This window comes from Clarias gariepinus, chromosome 14 (assembly GCF_024256425.1).
Source record: "Clarias gariepinus isolate MV-2021 ecotype Netherlands chromosome 14, CGAR_prim_01v2, whole genome shotgun sequence".
Taxonomy (NCBI): Eukaryota; Metazoa; Chordata; class Actinopteri; order Siluriformes; family Clariidae; genus Clarias; species Clarias gariepinus.
In genome coordinates this window covers 16,928,487-16,949,896 of record NC_071113.1, presented here as the reverse complement: position 1 = coordinate 16,949,896, position 21,410 = coordinate 16,928,487, and the positions used below count along the sequence as shown (strand labels likewise).

The window sequence follows — 21,410 nt, the reverse complement described above, 5'->3', positions numbered from 1 at the left end:
TGTCGAGACAGAAACCGTCATGAGAGGGGGAGGAAAGTGTCAAGGTAGTGATGTGTTGGCATCTGCCCTGAGGTGCTTTTGGTATGGTTGTCATTTTGTTATTTGTTTTTGTTTGCTTCTCATGCCCCGTTATTCAAATAAATAAAAAAATAATTAGTTGTGTCATTCAGAGGCACGCTTGTTGCGAGGCATGTCTGTGACAAGTGTCAGTGAGTTTTCTTCTGTATGTGCATTTGACCAGACTCTTCTCAGACAGGCCTCTCTGGAGACACCAGCCTTAGCTTAGCCATCATCATCATCAACATCAGCACAGAACCCTGTGCCTCCCATGGGCACGTCCCTTCAAGGAGACATCAGCAGGTTCAGCACTATGGTTCCAATATTTTGTGCTTAATATGCACCACTATATATGATGCAATGTGGTGACTGACATTAATTCAGGTTAAGGGAAAAAAAAAAAGAATGCCTTGGGAGACAATAACCATTGACTCTCATATACTTAGACATACAGTACTACTACAGCAGGGAACCTATGAAATTGAACCGGGAAAGATTAAATGATGTCTGAAAGGGAATTTGCATAAACAGTGGAACCTAGTGGGTCAGAGCAGCAGCGAGGGCCATCGTAGTAAAAATGTGTGGGACTGGGAACAGAAGAAGGAGTGCAACTCGGCCTAAAAAGGAGCTGGATCAATATGTCATCCATCATTCTGAAACCGGATGATCCTCTGCCAGAGGTTAGCAGTGCTTTCTGACAAAGTGGAGGAAGTTGACGGAGACGAAAGATCATGAAGAATAAGAGGAGGAGTGAGAAAAATTAAATACGAATAAAAACACTTTTTAACCTGTATGCAGTTTTACAGTAGTGGTAATAGATTTTGACACAGAGCCGGCAGGCCAGAGTGAGAGGAGAGGCTCACAGCTGAGTCGATATCTGAGCAGTGCAGATGGGCTAAACCCCTGGCACTTGCACAGGCTGACCACTGATCATTAGAAAGTCAATGAGTCCTTCAGCGCTCCGAGCTAGATTTCTGTGGGACAGACAGAAGCACTATTTATGCAACAAACAGCTTACGTACTAAGTACACAAATTACCAGGGGTTTTTATATATACGAATATCAATTTATCTATTTCTACTTTTCTATGCATTATATGGAAAATAACTACTACACAAGAACATTTGAGAGCTGTTTATGATTGAGAAAGATGGCAGAGATGAAACATCTTTACTTAACTTAATCTCCTGACCTGTGGCGCACGCACACACAGATTTCAGAAGAATAGTGCTGAGCTGACTGCAGGTCGCTCAGACATGACCTTCCACCTTCATCTCAGTTTATTAAACAGTTACCACCAACCTTGACAAGTGTTTACTTAAGCTTCAGCTCCAGCAGCTGTGCTGTCAGAAACACCACAATGATCTGGAGCTCATAAGCACACCTCAAAACTACAAAGACAGTAATCAGGCAAGATTGCATGAAAGCTGATGGTGTGCCGAGGCAGATTTGGGAGATGCGCCCGCTGCCATGGATGAGGAGTTGTGATTCTGCGACGGCTCGGTTTCTAAGCCTCAGGGCCACCTTAGGTCTCTCCGTGCTCTCGGTGCTAATGGGCTGCATAGCACCGCTTAAATAATGAAGAGAGACATGGGGAAGGAGGGGCTGCTCACAAAGATCAGTGAGTGACGTTTATTACACCAACTGCTGTGAAGAGCTATGACTAAAAGAGAGTCCATGTGGATCTCCTCTCATAAATCCATCTAGTCCATCTCAGATTTCGAAGCAGTGTGTTGAAGAGAGACAAGATCAGTTTCAAGTATTACCTCTCCCTAAATCTGCCAGGATGTTTATAAAGCAAATTCACAAACATGAATTTTGTCCAGGCTGTGAGAAAAACAAGCTCAGCTTCAGATGCAACAGATAAGCAAAATATAAGTGCCTTGCTGTTTATCCAAAAATGTAAAAGAGGGACAAAAGTCAGTGGAAAACGGGCCTGTAACACACAGTCTCTAAAAATAACCCGGGCATGCGACCAGTTCATCACAAGAGATAAAGCGAGCATGTTTTTTTTTTTTTTTTTTTTTTTAAATCATGATATACATCACTACATGTCGTATGTACATGAGGACATAACCAACCCTTGGTACTGCAGCAGCTCTGTAATTGGGGCTAAACAAGGCTGGATGGGGGTGGTAGAGGGGCCGGTGCTGATACTAACAGGGGAATTGAGGCACCACTGATGTTTTGTCATATCTTTGAAGCGAAGGACCTAATGTAGACCTGCTTATTAACACATTTAAATGACTATTAACGCAATTTAAAAAATTGCAGTGCAGTTGTCACAAGAAATATAGCCTCCATCAGACTATGAAACTATCTTTTCTTCTCCTGCTTTAATGGGTGCCAGATCACATACTGACCCAACTCTACTTAAAGCACTACTTGACTATCTTACTACACTACATTACTATGGTAGTCAGTGTAGATTAAATAGCAGCTAATGTTTACACTATGAGATAAAGAAAATAAATTAACCAATAAACCAATCAATGGTTTTCTTACAGAAATTAAATTATTTTAAAAAAAGAAAAAATTATTTCTGTGTCCTAGACGCAATGTTTCATCTCATTCTGCAGAATGTACTCATGTACAAAGGTAGTACAAATTACAACTTGCAACGTTCCAAAACCAGAAAAGCTTTAATGCACCATGGCATCTGTACTAGTCTTCAAATAAATAAAGTGATTAAACATCTACTTATTTTTTCGCCGGGTAAGATAAACATTGGCATTAAAGTGACCAAAACTAGCACGTTTTTTATCTTGTTTTCTAAACAAACAAAAGAAAATGAATGACTATTAAAAACATTAACAACACTGCCACTGTTAGACATGTATGTCAGCTGGAAATAAATGAGCAACTAACTATTTACTAAATGATTCTGTGAAATGTATCTCTATAAACAAGTACTATGAGAGGAACAGTGTGTGTGAAGTGAACAGATGATCTGTAGCTGGCTAAATGGCATAAATCAAAGGGCAGTATGGGCCATGGTAAAGTAGGACAGAGCATGACCACAGAGAGAGGGAGGGAGAGGGAGAGAGGCAGTGAGGAAGAGGGAGACGGGTGTACAGGTGCGAGTTATGAGAACATGCCGTCTGCTCAGTGTGCTCCTCCTGGATATACTGTGCACAGACACTCAGCAGCCCAAATGTTTTCTTTAAACATTTTTTTTGCCTTCTTCCTCTGGTATAAGTTAACTCAGGGTTAACTTTGGATCAGAGGTAGCTCTGATGTTGCATTTACATTTATAGCTGATGGGAAAGCCATGTGTACATCAAAGGATATTTAGAATTTAAACTATATTAAAATTAACTAATAAAGTTGGAGTTTTTTTTAGGAACACCTTAAAATAGCTAAAAGGCATCAGAGCATATTTTATTAAAAATTGTTAAACAAATTTATACTGAGATAATCATATAAAGTACACACACACTTTTATCCTCTGTGCCTTCACAATGGTCAAGAATTAAGATTAAGTAAAGAGACAAATGGTTCTGATCTCTCACCAGCAATTGTGCGTCGACATTTATTCTTATTTCATATATATAATAACTGTATTTTTTACAAATCATTATGCTCCAAGCCATACAAATAACTTTACCCTTCGGTCAGCATAATAAAGAGACGGAGTTGTTCAAATGCAACCATGTGTGTCTCTAAGTATAAAAATTATAAACATTTGATAAAAATAAAAAAAAGTGAACATTATATAGAAATACCTTAAAATGCAACTCACCTTAAATAAAAGCAATAAAAAATTGCATACAGATTTAAAAAGGATAACTACAGGACTACAGGAATTGAAGCTGCATATAGGTACATGAGACTAGTACTGTTTCAACAAAATTATAATAAAAATGAGTGGTTATTTTACCCTGTGGTCAACCCTATTTACAGAATTTATACTGCTGATAAAACACAAATTGAACTCTGTCTGTATTATGTCAAGCTGAAATTCATTCAAAAGGGTTTATTGTAAAAGAGGAGAATATACCAATCACTCAAAAATGACAAGTAAAAAAAAAAAGATTCCCTTCGAGCAAAAGACACACTAATATTCTTTAATAGACCATGTTTTCCTTGGTTTAGTTTTAAAGATCCTGAAATAGAATCAAGGCAGCCCAAGTACTTTAGACCACTTCTATGACTGAAAAGCTCTTTTGTAACAAGACTGCATTCAATTAAGCTCAACCTTGAACATTAGTTCTTCAGGTCATATTGATTATTTTTTCTAAAGTGGACAGTTTATGTGAATGCAAAAAGAATATAAACATTCACAGTCAATTATTAAAATATCTATAAAACAAACAGTAAATAGTATAACCTGATAAACAAATAAAACAAATACCTGCTGCATGAAACTTAATTTATGAGAATATATTTATTTTAAAGGTAATTAAACTGATTTTAAAAATACATAACCCTGGCTATGACTTGAAATATTCTCAGCAGGAATACACCATAAAGGCACATCATTGCATACCCACAGAGAAGACACACAAGCCAGACTGTGATAAATAAATAAAATGCTAAGTTTCTAAGGCTATAAGCAAAGCTTATCTTTTCAGGAACTTTCAGCTCCAGGAGAATTGTCCAAAGAATTTAGCGCTGAGAATTGAGTGCATGAGACCTCCAGTGTCGATAGAGAGTACAGAGCCACATGAGCTTTACTCTTTACGATGGCTCAAGGGCGCAGCCTATGTGTCATACTGCAGACTGCACCTCTATCATCTCAAGTCAAGAGGCACGTACACTTACATAGCAGTCAAACTATCTGAGTGTCCAAGGTTACAACAAAGGACACCAAACTTCTGAGCAATTTCTGAACATGTAGATTGTCTACAGGCTGGAAGACGTGGGGCTTTAAAAATATATTTTTAAAATAGACCAGAGAGGTGCTGTGCATGGAAATTTCACCATCATTTAAGTCAACTCAATTAATGAATCTCCAAAAAAAGTTCACAAAGCAAATGTTAATGTCCATGTAATTATAAAATATAGCCTGAATGGAGAATGCTACATGTGTAACAAAATTTGTTAAAAACTACACCAGTTTCTGTTTACTAGGTTTTCTAAACACAGCGAGGCAGGCGGTAGACCAGGTCCTGCCACCCACTCCAGACAAAAGTGAAGCAGTCCCACTGACTGGCAGATGGAGCCCCCAGCTGACGGCCCGGGCGGACCGTTTCATGTTCGGCGGGCGTCCTGAGCCCGCGGCCGCCCCGGATCAGGACGCAGCCCACCAAAGAGGAAGCGACTTTGAGGGGCAACGCGAAACACACGACTGCTGAGGGGACAGACGGACAGCACTAATGATGCCCTTTATATCTCCCTAATGCAGCTCAAGGGTGGCCAAGCACGCACAGAACACCCACATACTGTCTTATATTTCTTTAAAAAAATTTGCATTAGTCCTTAAATGTCTGTAATATGTCACATAATCATCGGATGTAAAGTTGTCAACTAAGCATGCTACAGGATTCGCAGTTAAAAAACAAACTGAAACACATGCTTAAAATACATGCTAGTATTGAAAGAATAAACAAACAAAAAAAACAGTCTAATGTTTGTACATAACTTTACTCATCTTTACATAATTTAAGCTATTGTCACATGCAACCATTCAAAACACACATACAATATATAAATATATAAATATTTTTTATTCATAATTATGAATTTATTTTAAAAATTCTTTTAAATTGCTTCAGTCTGTTTGTAAATATTTATAAAGGTTAATAAAAGGATATCAAGAATTATAATGAACCTGATTACAGTAAGAACTAAGAATAGAATTACATATTTCCATATAATACATTGAAAGTGTCTGTGGCAAGATTTGAGTTGTCAATTTTTCCCACGTCCTCAAAATTACATTTTCATGAAACTGCCGGAGATAGAAATGGGAGGTGATGATGCATTAAACAAACTTTTTTTATTATAATTTGCCGAGCCTCAGCCAATTAACTCGCGTAGAATCCTTTGTCTGTTAGCTATGCTGTCATCAGCACATCACTGCCATCACACAATTAAAGTTTGTGATCTTTTTCTTCACAGTGACGAGACTGTGGCATTTTCCCCAAGCCCTCACCTCTACTTCTCAGCACTGGATTTAGCACATACCAATGCTTCAGACGTTTTTTTACGAATGAGAAGAAACCACCCAAGAGGGTCCAAACAACTCAGTTCTGTCTACAGTTTCTTTCAGAAACTCAATTTAAGGCAAAGCATCTCAGACAACCTCTCTCATGCTTGCTTTGTATCAACCAGAGGTCATGAAAACACTACAGGGTGGGATACTGGCAGCAGCTATCTGTGTGCATGTGTGCAAATCTAAACAGATTTTACGTTGCGCAGAAATTTGTAGCTACATTTATGAAAAGTATATATTTTGTTAATGTTAATTACATGCTTATGATATTCTCGTGTTTTTTTTATAATTAATACAGATTTTAAGAATTTAGCTACAGGTATAGTTATTTACACATAATATGTAATAGATTAGCTTTACAAGTCAACAATATATTTACTTGTTTTTCCAATACTATATAGGGTCAGGGGTAAAAAAAAAAAAAAATTATATAGAAATAAACAATTTTTTTTTTTTAAGTCCAGTGTCAGCAAAGACTAGAGGTTTTATTTACAAGCTCGAAATATCCACCATTTATCTTTGTATACATATCACCATCAGTAGGATTGTTTGAAATCATCATTCTTTGCTCAGATATACCACAGGCTTTAAAAAAGTACAAGAATATAATTCTATGATGCTAGTCAGTATGTGACATTTATCATAACAAAAAAATGTTGCAAAATATATTTTATGTAATATACACGATCATATGTATAAATTCTTCTTTTTTCCTTTAATAGCAAGAGGAAGTCAAATGGTAAAAACTTGTCAACACCTGCACTCGTTATCACAAATCGCAGAGGTACACAGTCAGACATAATAACACACACCCAGGCTACTCAAGTGTGTTGGTTCAGCTCTTGCGTTAAGAGGATGTGTACTGGCTTGCCATTGTGCAACTTTCTTGCCTTTTGTCTGGGCAGGCTGAAACCACAGAATGCACCTTAGCTACCACAGTTCAAGCGTAAACAGATTTGTATGTCTCAATATAACACTGTTGCCAGTGGACCCCAAATCCTTGGACCAGCCGTGTCCTTCTGCGTGAAAGATAATGGCGATTTATTGCAATGCAAGGCTCTTTCTTTCAGCCCCCCCCCACAATTCTCCTTCGTCCTCCTCCCTTTCCTCGCTCAAACCGATTAAAATTAAGCCGTAAACATGTGAGGGCAGAATTAGCACATTTAGCGAGTCTCCTCTCCCACATCCCATTTTCGCTCCAGAGTGGCTGATCCCCGCAGCCGAACGCGGGTGCAATTTTAATGACGAGGCCCGTTTTTGAAGTCCAGATGAAAAACGCGTCGCCTGCCGTTTGTGGCGGCGCTAGATACGGCAAGGCCGGGTCCACAGTGATAGAGGGGGGGACGCCACGGACTCGGACTCTGAGCTCTTCGATAGGATCGGTGTCATTTTCCTCTCCATGATAAGACGCCTCGCTGACAAGGCCCGATTAGGAGAGAAGAAAATCATTATTGCATTGCCTTTTATCCGCCAGGGGGTTTGGCGATAAACAGCTCGCCCGTGGGTAGATTTACAGAGTAAAAAAAAATTATATCGTTATAACGTTATATCATTCTCTCTCACACAAACATGAGCAAGTGCACACAAACATATACCTTGTTACACGCCTCTATCAGAATATGTGCAGGGGGAAAAAATGATAATAATAATGCGTGATAGTATATAAACACTGCTAATGTAAACAGGTAACATCATTCATAACAGACAAAAAGGGTAACACTTGACGATGAAAATGTATTCCACTTGAATTTCCTGCCTTCATAACTGAAATGCAGGCTTCAAAATATTCAGCTCTTGTAGCTTGGCTCCATTAAAGCGAACAATTATCAAATAACGTCAGATTCTTTTTGAAACACAACATTCAGTTTTAATCAAACTATAAAATCCAAGTTATTTTCCATTCTATACCTTAAGGAAATCTATTTCACCCAAATTATCTTCTTTAAGGACTGCTCTGTGTTGAATGATTTAATAAGTCTGTACTGTAAAAGAAATTATTTTGAAAAGTGATCCTATTAGGGATGGATGACACTTTTCAATTAAATATTGAAAGCATTAAATAGTAAATAAAATGTAAATCAACAATAATCAAAATTAAATAGTGTAAATAAACTTGAACTGAATGAATGCATTGTTAACTCCAAAGACTTTGCCCTATATTTTTTTACTTTTATTTAAAAACAAACAAACAAACTAACAAACATAACAAAATACACAACTGTCCTTAAACACATTGTAGTGCATTTTTTTGTCTGTCTAGACAGGACAGGCTCTGCTGTCTTACAGCACAATTACAAATGTTAATTGTTAAACGAGAGAGAGAGAGAGAGAAATAATTTTCTGTATGATATTGGGTCTCTCCAGCACCTATGGACTGACACAGCATGTCTCAAAGCCATGCTTGGCTTCAAAAGTGAGCACCATTTTTTTTTATGTTTACAAAATATAATTATTTATTATTTTCATTCCATCACTTATTTCTTTATTTATTCCTATCCTGACACACTTGGCTTTTGCATGAAGCCCTCATTGATGACGCCGCTCCCCACCCTCGTGCTCATTCTTTTAATACTGGCAAAAAAAAAAAAAAAAAAAAATCAAACCGCTCTAAAACAAATTGATGTACTCTTTAATATAGTCGTCACAACATCACAGGGTCCTCACGTCTGCCTTGGTGACAACTGCAGGGCTGCTTAGCTTAGCCGCCATGGCTGATGCTTTGTTGGTCGCTTCAATGATTTATCACAAAAGAGAGAGAGCGCGTACACGAGAGAGAGGGGCTCTCGATTGAGTCACTGGCACGTTTGATTGACAAGGCCTAATCAGCTTATCTGGGTGCTAATAAAGCTGATGACCTGTGGAGCTGCTCTCTACCTGGCTCTGCATGAACTTTGGGCCCCAGCAAGGGCCCCAGGGGCAGCAGCCTGATTCCTCTCTGCTTATCTAAACGCTGTTGAAATCAATCCCTAATGAGCTGGCTTTATTTTGCCCCATCGATCTGGAGCAGACACTGCTGTGGTGCGCTCAAAGGCCAGTGCAGCTTTAACAGTCACTTCATCCCTTCTGTTTACCACAGCCATCAGTGAGTGTGCCTGTCAACACCACTAATTCTCAATAATGCACCTTAACATGCTTTTTACTCCTAAGTCAAGCGAAGCACTGCCTTGTCAAAATGTGAATACGTTAAAGTGTGAGCTTGTTGCAAAGGAATGCATTTGTGTATGGCTCAGTGTGAATGTGATGCAACTATTACAACTATTACAGGCAATTCAGCTGTTCTTGTCAACTACAGAAATCCTTGTCTGTGTCCTTGCCTTTGAGAGGAGATTGTTCGGTGCTCTTAGACTCTGGGACATCCCTCATTTAAATACGCTTAAATTGGCTATTTCGTTTCTTCCTCCATGGCTTCAGGCTTACCCGCCTTGTGTTGCGTCTGCTCTAAAGAAGCTCCCTCTCCTAATGACATCCCATACTTTATTTATGAAACAAACAGTGTTTCTAAATAGCTCTGCATGTCCGGAGTGCACTTTTAATATTTCTCAAAAGGCCTGGAGTGCTCCTGACACACAATACTGGGACTCAACACACCAAACTCTAACAACACTGACACTCTAAGCTGTTGGAATGTTTTTCCCCTAATCCACTACTAATCATAATATACTGTATTTCTTTTTAACATAAACATCTTGCATTGTTCTACCCTTTGTTTAACATTTGGCTAGTAAAACTATTAGAAGATAGCTGATGCAGAAATACCTGGCTCATGATAATATTTTAGATTAAATATGTACAGACAAATTAATTAATTGTAGCTGTGCGTTAGTCAACTAAAGGTCAATGCCACTGAAGCACAAAGAGCCAGCTGCTCCTGAACCACACATCTTTATGCTTTATGTATATGTCCCACACACAGTCTCTCCTCCTTGGTCAAAGTTTGTTTTTTTGGGAAGCGACAGGTGTGTTTGCGAATGTGTCAAAGGGCTTGAGCTTCAGGCTAAGGAGGTCGAGGATTAGCCACATTGGGCCACCGTGGCTCTAGCATGGTCCAGTTAGCACAGAGTAGAGCTGAGCAAACACACAGCGCTCAGCGTGCACAGCTCAAACACAGAGAGGCAGAAGGAAAGGATGCCCGTCTCTTTCGGTCTCAAGGACACAGGAGTGGTCCTTTAAGAACAAACACACTCCACACAGGAGGTCTGATGCTGCTGTTAAAGCCAATGAACATGGCTCTGGTATGGACCAGAGGCTGTAGAGAATCAAAAGCTCAAATAAAAAGTAATAAAAAATTCTCTGGATAGAAAAATAGCAAGGCCTTGTTGCAAAGTAAATCAGCTCGAACTTTATGCAAGTCAGGAAAAAGAGAAAAAGAAAGGAAACAAACAACAAAAAAAAAGCATGAGTTCGGGATGATCTGAAACAAATGAAACTAAATTTTTAAGCAGAGGATGCAGATTGTATATATGAATTTGTAAGTTCTGCTCGCATGACATCAAAAGCCAGTGGTCTGTGCAACCCTTTCTCGACTTGAATTATTAACACTGTCGATGTCGCACATAAGCCACCCTGCCATTATAGTGTAAATTAACAAACTTTTCAAAACTACAGCGGAAGCCAAAGAAAGCCAGTTGCTTCTTGAAGAAGGAGCTTTGATACGTCTCTGAGGAATACACTCTACCTCAATAACAGTGGCAGCATCAGGGGAAAAAAATATGCCTACAGATTTAATCTATTTCAGATCTAAATTAGCTCATTTTCTTATATTTAAAGATGAAACCTGAGTGTAAGATAGGAATATGATTCAGATGGTGGTTTATTTAGAAACAGGTTTATTAAAATACCCCGATCTTTGTTTTTGAAACCAAAATTCTTAAGGAAAGCTGACATTGTTTATTTCTGTAAACCCCTCCCAACTCATATTTTTGAGCCATGATAAAAAATTCGAGGATGGGTGTATGGAAGATAAGGCTGTGTATTTTGTGTTCGTCTAATGCTGCGCTGAAGCTCTGTGCTACCTCGTCTATACACCTCGCTCTCCCTGCCTGCCTTTGATGTGCTCCACGAAATGTCACCAGTCGTCAAGGCCTTTTTTTCCCCCTCGCTAACCCGCATACAAGCGAGACAATTTGCTATCGCTCATCCCCCTACCCACAATGCTTACCGGTTTCCACCGCTATCTGGTAGCCAGCCTCCAGTCTCCGAGATGACCTTTCCAGCCTCTCTGTGTTGTCCAACAGATGTGCTCTCTGAAACAAACCAAGCAAAATAAAGAAAACACAATGAAAGAAGAGGAACATGTGACAATGCTAGGACACCATGGAGAGAAAAATTGACATGTGTCAATTCTTTAGATATAAATCAAACATTTGATTGAATGTCATGTTTTCTGCATGGAAATGTTTCTGTTTAAATGTCTTTTCTCCTTTTTTTAATTGAGGTTTGTTCTGTAGATTTTCATCGTTACAGGATCTCATTACCTCACATTCAGCAACAGGGCAAAGTTTAGCATGGGAGGAAATACTAATTGAGCTATAATAAATTAGCACTCACAGCTTCAGATTAGCCAATATCAGTATGTTGGACGGATTCAGGGTGCCATAGTAAACCTCATTATGCACAAACACATTTCTCCTAATTCTGCCACTTGTGCCTTAAAATGGTGCAGTCTCTAAAAGCTCTAATGAGGAAACCCTTAATACAGACTTGGGCATTAAGGTCAGAAAGCCAAAAGGACATGTAAGCCCACTTTAAAAGCAGAATTTCAGGTACAATGTGCTGTAGCTGCATTAACAGATAAGAATTAACTCCATATAATGCAAAAATGTAAAACGTCTCTCCAGAGAGAAACAATGGACAGAGCGTACAACACAAAAATGTTATTATCAATTACTCCTGTTTACACCATCAGACAAGAAAAAAGCTTAAAACAGTCTGCAGTTCTAGTTAAGCTGTCAAATATGTACCAGCTAAGCATGCCTTTAAAATATTAAAAAAGAAAAACAGAAAATAAAAAAGAAGAAGAAAAGATGAAATCCGACTTTTTAAAGTTTGACAATCACATAGAAGAGAGGGCTGTGGGGGGGGAGTCACTCTGAACTTTTCTTCTCCTCCCTTCAGTTGACAGATGTCATTTAAAATTGCAGAAATACTTGTACTAGTTTCTGGGGTGTGGGAGCTAGAGAAAGAGATAGTGAGAAGATGCGAGGGTAAGAGTGAGGGAATGAGTGTGTGTGTGTGTGTGTGTGAGAGAGAGAGAGAGAGAGAGAGAGAGGGAAAGAGGGAGAAAAAAAGGAGAAAGATGGGGGTGGTGTACGCAAAGGGAAAAGGGAGTCGGCTGTGCCTAATGAGCCCCTCTGGATCAGCGGAGATGGAGGGGACGTATTGACATGCAATGCTTAAGCTAATACACCTAGACCATGGATGTGTGCCTGTGTGCCTGGGAGCACGAGGCAGCCAGGGATACTGACAGAGCAGCTCGCTTCAAAGAGCTCAAGTGATTAGTATGTTATCATTACCATTCGAAACGTGATTTCCCTATTCCCTCTCGGCAAAGGTGACACGTCTCGGGGAGACGGCCAGCAGACTTGCGCAGTGAAAAGCCACTTCAAAGCCTTTCCTTGAATTTTTCTCCCTTTTTGCGCTCGTTTCCCCTCTCCCTCTCTGCATCTGCTATGGGAGGGGGGCGCTGGGATGGTGGCTTCCATAGTGGGAGGGGATCGTTAGAATTATGCACTCGCGCTCGAATCATACAGAAGCAGCGCTGAGGGTGAAGGTGGCCACACAGATGCTGTGACGACACTACACTGTTCTGCAGCTAGTTTCTCTCAGAAGTCAAAAAAGGAGGGCTGAAAAAAAAAATCCCAAAGTCTACCTGGGAAAAAAAGAGGAGGGACTAGGGTCTTACTGTTGTCTTTGCTACGTTAACTGTAGACATGGGCAATGTCATAAGTCATAACGCGGGAAGCTGCCAAATCCTGACTCTAAGCTATTTGGAAATTCACACAGGAATCCAGGTAGGCCTGCATACATGAAAAATCGCACACAGTAATTACACAAATACAGTACACATATGTATCAGTCACTTATACACCCAGTCCAGTCTAACCTAAATAAAATATTTTATTTGTAATTACTTGTGTTGGGCTTTGAGAGCAACAGGCTGTCATCAAAGCTGATCCAGTTCAATTACAGAAACTGCCTTAAAAGATGCATGTTAAATACTGGTGTTTATATGAGCATATTTCTGTGTGCCCATTTCCATTTCTGCTTATACATTTATTCCTTTGTATCTAGTACCTACTCCCAACAACGCCCCCCCACCCCTAAAAGAAAAAAACCTTAGAAGCCTTAAGTTTTTGTTTTGTATCTCTTTTTCAAGAAGAATTCACTTCTGTTATTAACAAGGAGCAAGGAACGATGTAGCCGCTTGCTCAAAAGAATTCTCCTCCTTTTTTCCTCCAATATCAAACACAAGCACTTACTACCGCAATTTTCAAAAGTTCAGATTCCTTATTATTCCATTAAGCAGCAAGAGTCAAAGTGAATAATGATGACAGCTGTGATTTGGGCTGATGTGATCTAGTCGGTTTGTTTGGGACTTGTAAGACGTGGAATTACAAGTGTCAAACAGCTGTGAGTATGGGTGCTAAATATTTAAACATGTTTTCCAGTGGAGGAAAAAAAGGGTTTTTTTTTAAGCATGCTAAGTGTAGATAAGATATGCGGTCTTTGAGGAAAAGTCAGGAAAACAGAAGGGAAAGGTGAAGTGCGCAGCGAAGGAAAATCAAACCTAATTTAACCCATTCTAACAGACAAAGTGTGTGAGAACAATGAAGGTGTCTTCTGACCCAAGGCTAATCCATACTCCCTGTTTGTTTGCTGATGTGGAAGAAAGACAAAAAGCACAAAATCCTAGGAAATAAAAACACAAGTCAAGGATAGCAACATCTTGAGAATTGTGAGGAATTCTAAATTATGGATTCGGGAGAATTGGGTGGCTTTTGCGTCAGTGGGATTATTCATCTCTGAAAAGCAAAAAAAAAATAAAAAAATCTAAACAATACTACAAAAGATACAACCAAAAACAGACAGGCACACAAACACAGCTTGGTCACAAACACAAACAAAGGTTGACTTGCTCACGCACATGTACACCCACGCAAGAATGAAACAGTAAATTATCTAAACAAATCAATCAAATTCAAATAAATTTTCAAATCAATCAAATTAATCTCTGCAAGTTTAGAATAAACCAGCTCACTTTTTCAGGATTTCTTGTTATAATTCAGTTATAATTCAAAGCCAACTACACACAAGCTGGAAAAAGGGCCGCTGTTATAAAAATCTGAGGATCTTTTAATTGAATCTTATACATGGGTTTTCACATTTCGTCTAGACTGTTTAGATCTGACATCTGAAACACACTTTAGTCCTGAAAACATTCAAACATTTTCTCCAAAGAATTGGCATATCAAAAAAATTGCATCATCAACACTATTATCTCTAAAGATAGGCAACTGCCAACTAAACGCTTTTACAAGGCTGCAAGAGAGAGAGAGAGAGATAGAGAGAGAGAGAGACCAAACACAAAGCAATCTGCAGTAACGTATGGACAGTGACAAGTTTTCTTTGTCAATGGAGATGTTCAGATATCGCTGTCGGTGTTATGCAGCTGCATGTGGCTATGATTAGGGGGAATCCCAAGTACGAAGGAAAAAAAAGCATTTGAATGCTTTCGAACTGCACACACAAGTTCATACAAGTTTAAATGACAATTTTCGACCATAATGTGCATCACCAAGTCCAACGTGTACAATGACAACAAAAGCTTTTCAAATCATCATCTAGTAATGTATTGTGTTTCTCTCAGCTTATTTTTCTATCTACATCTCTATATATCTAGTTTTTTTTTATTAACAAATTAACAGCTATGATTTTTGTCATGTTCTGCAAGAAAAAAAAATTAAATAACTTATTATTAAATTATAATTTAGTACTACTAAAAGCCAGCATTAGAAGAATGTGAAATCTGACTGACATTTAAAAGTGTTCACATCCCCACCTTCCCTTACTCTCTTTAAAACTGTGTTGCTTTTCCTTCTTAAAATGTTGGTACATGTTTTGTCTGTTTGACTATTCATCACTTTTCAGCCGCGTGACAAGATGGTTCAGTTGAAATTCAATGAGCGATACACAGAAATCATGTCTTGTTGACGTTCATTCAAAAGCAAATAGCAAAAATCAGATTAGAGCTTTCTTCAATCGCAATGAAAGAGGAAAACAAGTAGAAGATTTGGGAAAACAGATGAGTAAAATTGGAAGAGGGCTTACCTCTTCACGTAACTTTATCAACTGCCTCATGAAGGCACAGAAACAGATGGAAGGGAAAGAGGGAGTGAAAAAGAAAGGAAAAAGAAAAAGAGATAACAAATGAGACATGGCAGGAAGCAGATCAGTCATGCAGCTAGGTACAGAATTAACCTTGATGATTTTTCTGGTTGCCTGTTAGAAATCACAGATGAGCACATTAAACCAAGCTAAACACAAGACTTGCACCGACTTTTCTTTCACTGTCACATCACTCACAAAGAGTGGGAATGGATTTCGCTACGCACAATGTCTAAACTATCATCATCAAAAAATAAAGGGGGAAAAAAAGTCACATCATAGATATAGCTAAAAAAAAATCCTACAAAACAGAACAAAAAAAAGAGTGATTACAGTACATCTTTTCTTAAACTACATTGCTGTGTGTTTTTATAACTGTTTACATAGCTTGGGTAATTGGACTTTAATTCCAATTTTGATCAAATCACACTAATAAATCTATAAAATAAATATTAAAATAAATAAGCTAATATAGCATGTCCTACTTGATAATTATATGTTTGTTAGATTTTATCAGCACATTAAATCCATACCTTTATGACATTAGTATAAATGAAGTGTAGCAGGATAATTCATCACTGATGTTCATTGCTTACTTGATACACCACCATATACTCGGGTGTTTTGAGACACAGGGGTACTTCTGTCATCAGGAAACATTGTGTTTCAGTGTCAGCTTTTTTTTTTCTCCCCCAACACACCATGTCAGCAGTTTGCTAATCAGACCGGAGAGAATATATAAAATCAGAAATCTATGAGATTCTTCTCTGAGTTAAGGTTTTAGCCGTGATGAGCCACTTTTACCTAAATAATCTAAATCAATGCATGTGACGGGTTGATCTGAAATGAAGACAGCTGCAACAAAAGCCTTGGTTTATTTTCAGATGACTGGATACATTAACTATGGTCATTTTTTTTTCTTCGTGTTTATCAGCTCAGAAATATTTTTTTTTTTAAGTACTCACCATGTCCGCATAAATACTTTGATGCACCTTGCTATACAGACTTCTCAAAAGTTGTTTAAAACCCTGCTGTTAGTAATATTTGTAACATTAGATATATGAACACATTTTCACTACAAAAATTGGGGTTATAGTATTTAAAACATTGTTATATTTGAGTTTAATGTAACATTACATATAACCAGTTAGAAATTCATATTAGATCTTGATGCCAGTATGCGTTATAATTTTGATGCCATTAAAAATATTTCTATACAATATAACTTGTATATATAAAATAACAACTGCTCCATTTCAGTATAACCTTCTTGCCAGAGAAAGAGCAGTGCTTATCATGAACACAAAACACTCTTAGCAAAGGAGAGGACGGACAAGTTTCTTAATTTGTCAGACGTTGCAGGTGATTTTTTTTTATCTCTATTTCTTGTGTGAGATTAAAGGTTAACAGATCTAAAGGGAGGCTCTGGGCCATTATTAAACCTCTTTCATCCCTCTTTTTTGGATGCTGGTCATTTAGAATTTTTCTATTTTTAAATCATTCACCATCATATCAGAAAAAAACTGAAGCATTTGCATCATAAATTATAAACTTAATTCAAGACAAAAAATACATGTAAAAATGTGAGGTGTATGGAATTGATGTGAAAATACGTTGGTGTGGCTACAGACGGTGGCGATGGCGTGTGTGTGTGTAAGAGTATGAGCTGAAGCGTTTCCTTGCACGTGGTGGCGACTGAAGACAAAGCAAAAGACTAAAGCTCTGAACAGTACAGAAAGTAAACCAGACACTAATTTTGTGAACTCACAAAATAATGTTACAATGGAAAGGAATAATTAAATAGATATATCTGTCAAAAAAAATGCTTGTAAATATTATTACAAATATTTATAATATTGTGGATTAAATAACATAGGAATTTTAATTTACTAGACATAGTTTTACAATGTATATTCTATTATTTTGTATATTCTACACATCAATTATTGACTTTACACCATTGATCTTTAAAAGTAATGCATCACTGTAATCATCTATATTTCAGGGGTCTAAATATACCAAACCACATTTGTGTCTTTTTCTGCTAGTTAAATAATAAACCATATTAAACAATCCAAGTGTGTTTTATTTTTAAGGTCTTCACTCTAAAAATATAAATCGCACTCCAGACGCGCCTTTTTAAATCTGTGCAAGCCGAACCTAGCAGTTTCTAGAACAACATCTCAATAAGGAGCAAACAAAACATGTTCAATCTTATTTGTGCTGCTTGGACGACTATGAGCCCTCATTGCGTGTGGAATTTTAAGCTAGGGTTCATTCTTTTAGAAATTTAATTCTTCATTCATAATGCAGGACAAAAAAAGAAGCTTTTTTTTTAGCATTACCTGACCTAACCGTCCTAAATTTGTGATGAAGAAGAAAAGAAAGAAGACGACGGAATGCAATAAAATATTATAATTACGCTTCAACGTTCCAGACTAGCATTTCCTGAGCCAGGATTTAAAATTGCACTGTGGCAATTTTTATGCTATGACAATTAACGGATTTAAAAAAAAAAAAAAAAAAAGATTTTTTTTTTCTTCAATATAAAATTCGATACAAGTGGCAATCAATTTTCTTTGTAGGCTGTAAATCTGCTTTGTGCCAGCACAATCTCTTGCGAACAAGCCTTCTGAAAACCAAAACTATTCCACAGAGTGTTTGAGTGAATGGGTGTGCTTCCCCACAGGTAGGTGTGTGTGTGTGTGTGTGTGTGTGTGTGTGTGTGTGTGTGTGTGTGTGTGTGTGTGTGTGTGGTAAAGTCTGTTTTGGGTGGGAAGGATGGAGGAAGGTGCAATGGCAGACTATCACATTATTTGAAAAAAAAAAACTGCGATAGTGCCAATTCGGTCTCTGTCTGCATACAGATAACGAATAAATGCTGAACTCCATGAAACCATTTTTTAGCCATTATCGCAGGACCAACATGGCATTTTTAGAACTTATAACAGCTCTCTATTTACTTAGCTATAAATCCTTTCTATGTAACGAACAGATTTGTGAGAAATAATGCTCTGCTTAGCCAGAGCTATATGAAATTATCCTGACCTCTTTCAGATCATCAGAAATTAAATTGACCAACTTGCCCAAGCTCCCCCATCTCCTCCTTTCCACTCTACCATGCATGTCCTGCGCAATTAAAAAACTTTGAAGTTCCGAGCTCTCCACTTACAGCACGGCGGTCTTCTACAAAGTTTTTAAAATGGAAAATGAAGTAAGTATGGTTGCTGGGAAAGGGGGTGCCGTGAGTGAGACATGACCCCATATTTTCTGTTCGCTTTAAGTTTTTAATGTGCACCTAAAATTACAATTCCTGATTATTACACCTGATAAGTATGAAAACAGTCCACAAGGACAGAAAAATAGATAGAATATAAAACTTTATAATGTACATTTTTATAGATATATTATAGAATATAAATTATTTACAAAAATATTGTCCTGAATAAGGGTGGACAAAAATAGCATATTACAATTAATATCAATGATACAAGGTATTAAGTATATTTAAGTTTGCCAGCAAAACAGAAGTGTTGCATGAAGAATTAATGTTATTACATTTACAAAACTATGTTTTCAATTAAGAGTAATTTAAACCTTTTTCTATATATTTGTAAAAAACACATTTATATATATATATATATATATATATATATATATATATATATATAAATAAAGTTTTGTAATTTTTTGTAAAATAAAAAAAAAACAGATCCATAAAAAATTAATTAATTAATTCAAAATTAATATTTGATATAGGTTACCTGCTGTTATTACAGTATTTTGTAAACAAACTAGATAAGAAAGTTTTTTTTAATGTATTTTATATTTGAAGTATGAATTGGGGGGAAAATGACATTGGCTGCTTCTAGTCATTTCCGATCTTTATAAAAAATGTAAAAAAAAAATAAAAATCTTAAAACCATATTTTAGCAGAAGGAATTTATTAGTATCTAAATATTGTATCATCATCATCATCAACATTATCACATTGCTGAGGCCTAATCCTGAGGAAACCCGGCCACATCATTTTACCTGCCCTTTGGTCGTTGGTTATTCTGGAATTTTGGTAGTGTAAAATGATTTTGGCAGCTAAGAAGCCTTTTAACTAAAAAATAAATTCTCAGCACATATTTTAAACATAATACCACTATTTAATTATTATTTCCATAGTTCTTTTTATAACTATACTTTGTTTCTTGAGTTATTGATATTTTAATTAAACCCATCCACATATAAAATTGGATAAATTTAAAATTTTAATTAGACCTTGTAAATCTTGGTTAATGATTAAAATAATTGTGACTTGGTTTTTAAATGATGAGAGGAGTTTGTGCAAGACAAGGGAACAGGGAAAGACTATGTTTTTCCTTTATCAGTAATTTTATAAGAATTGTCACTGTCAGACTTGTCACTAAAAAAGGCAGCTTTGGGGTTAGAACCACTCCTCAACTCCTGTATAAATGTCACACATGCTGGTTTTGGGCCACTACTTTGGAAGAAGTATGAATATCAATAATAGATCTAAACTAAGCTTACATATGTTAGTAAGATGTACAGTAAACAGGTTGTTATTAAAATGCTAATTAGCAAGAAAAAAAAATAAAAATAAATAAATAAATAACAGATTTTATTTAGTTGAAATTTGTTAATAATTTGCAACAATGTACAGCACATTTGCAATATGACAAACATTTTTTTCTGAATGGGTTTTTGTGTGGATGTGCAACAGAGTTAAAATGCAATATAATTATTTGAAGCATAGATGATGTAGACTAAAAGTACTTCTGCCGATATGCTCAATTTTCTGGGGTTATTGTTTTTGCAACAGGACTTAAAAGATAAGCAGCTTTTTGTTTTTGTTTTTTCCATCTCTAGCATAAATAAATAATTTAAAATTTGAAAAAAAAAAAATCTTTCATTACCAGAATTAGGTCACGTCATTTCTTATTAAGATGTGCACACAAATACTAAGCTGGACAATTAACATAAAGCAAAAATCTCAACATAATTAGAAGTTTTTAACTCATGACTCATCTTCATTCATTGGTCTCTTTATAATGTCTTACATTTCAGTTGATATATATTGTTTATTCTCTGGCAACCAACATTACAGCAACTGGGCTGTTTTACTACAATATGTATTGTGTTCTTGACTTTGTGAGATTTTCACCCCCACCACGTGTGCTTAAAAGACTGTGAAAGCTGCAGATTTTCTTTTCTTTTTTCAGGAGATAGAGGGAGGTCATTTTAAGAAAAGATAAGCACCCAGACGGATGGAGAACAGCTGGGCGAAAGGGCCAATACGTCCCAATCTGGTGCTGCCCAGACCACGGTCAGAGCCCCGAGCCCATTCAAGGCTGGCCAGCTTTGCATTAAACAGTGTTGCTTCCACATGACTGGGTGCCAATAGCAAAGAAGCAGTGTATGTGAGAGAAGGGGACCCTAATGGCCCCAGAGCAGCCACCCACACCGGGAGCCCAACGCTCCTGATTAGCTCCCTACCTGACTCTCTGAGGAGCTCCCATCATCCCCCAGGAGCTCGTTCCGCACCTCATCACTGTAGGCAATACGTGACCTTTTCTGCAATAAGGGGAAAGAAAGAGAACAAGAGAAAGATGGAGAAAGGGAGAGAGGGAAAACGACCAAGGGAAGGAAGAAGAGAGTAGGGGGCGGGGAGAGAAAAACAAGTTTTAGTTTAGATGCAATTGAAAAAAAAAAAAAAATCACATACATTTCTGAAGCAGGAGAGCCCCCTAATGGATTAATACATGAAACAAATGTTTACATCTGACAATCTCTATATGGCATC

At 37.3% G+C, this 21,410-nt stretch overlaps 1 protein-coding gene across 2 annotated transcripts in view; it reads right to left on the bottom strand.

Moving 5' to 3' along the window:
- Positions 1-21,410, bottom strand: part of vti1a (vesicle transport through interaction with t-SNAREs 1A) — a 100,800-nt gene that overhangs the window by 62,520 nt on the left and 16,870 nt on the right. For both annotated transcript variants that reach the window (XM_053512247.1, XM_053512246.1), the window contains exons 4-5: positions 21,104-21,181; positions 11,373-11,457 (exon numbers count right to left, since the gene is read on the bottom strand). In XM_053512247.1, the coding sequence (XP_053368222.1) occupies positions 11,373-11,457; positions 21,104-21,181 (163 nt within the window). The remainder of the gene's footprint in view (positions 1-11,372; positions 11,458-21,103; positions 21,182-21,410) is intronic.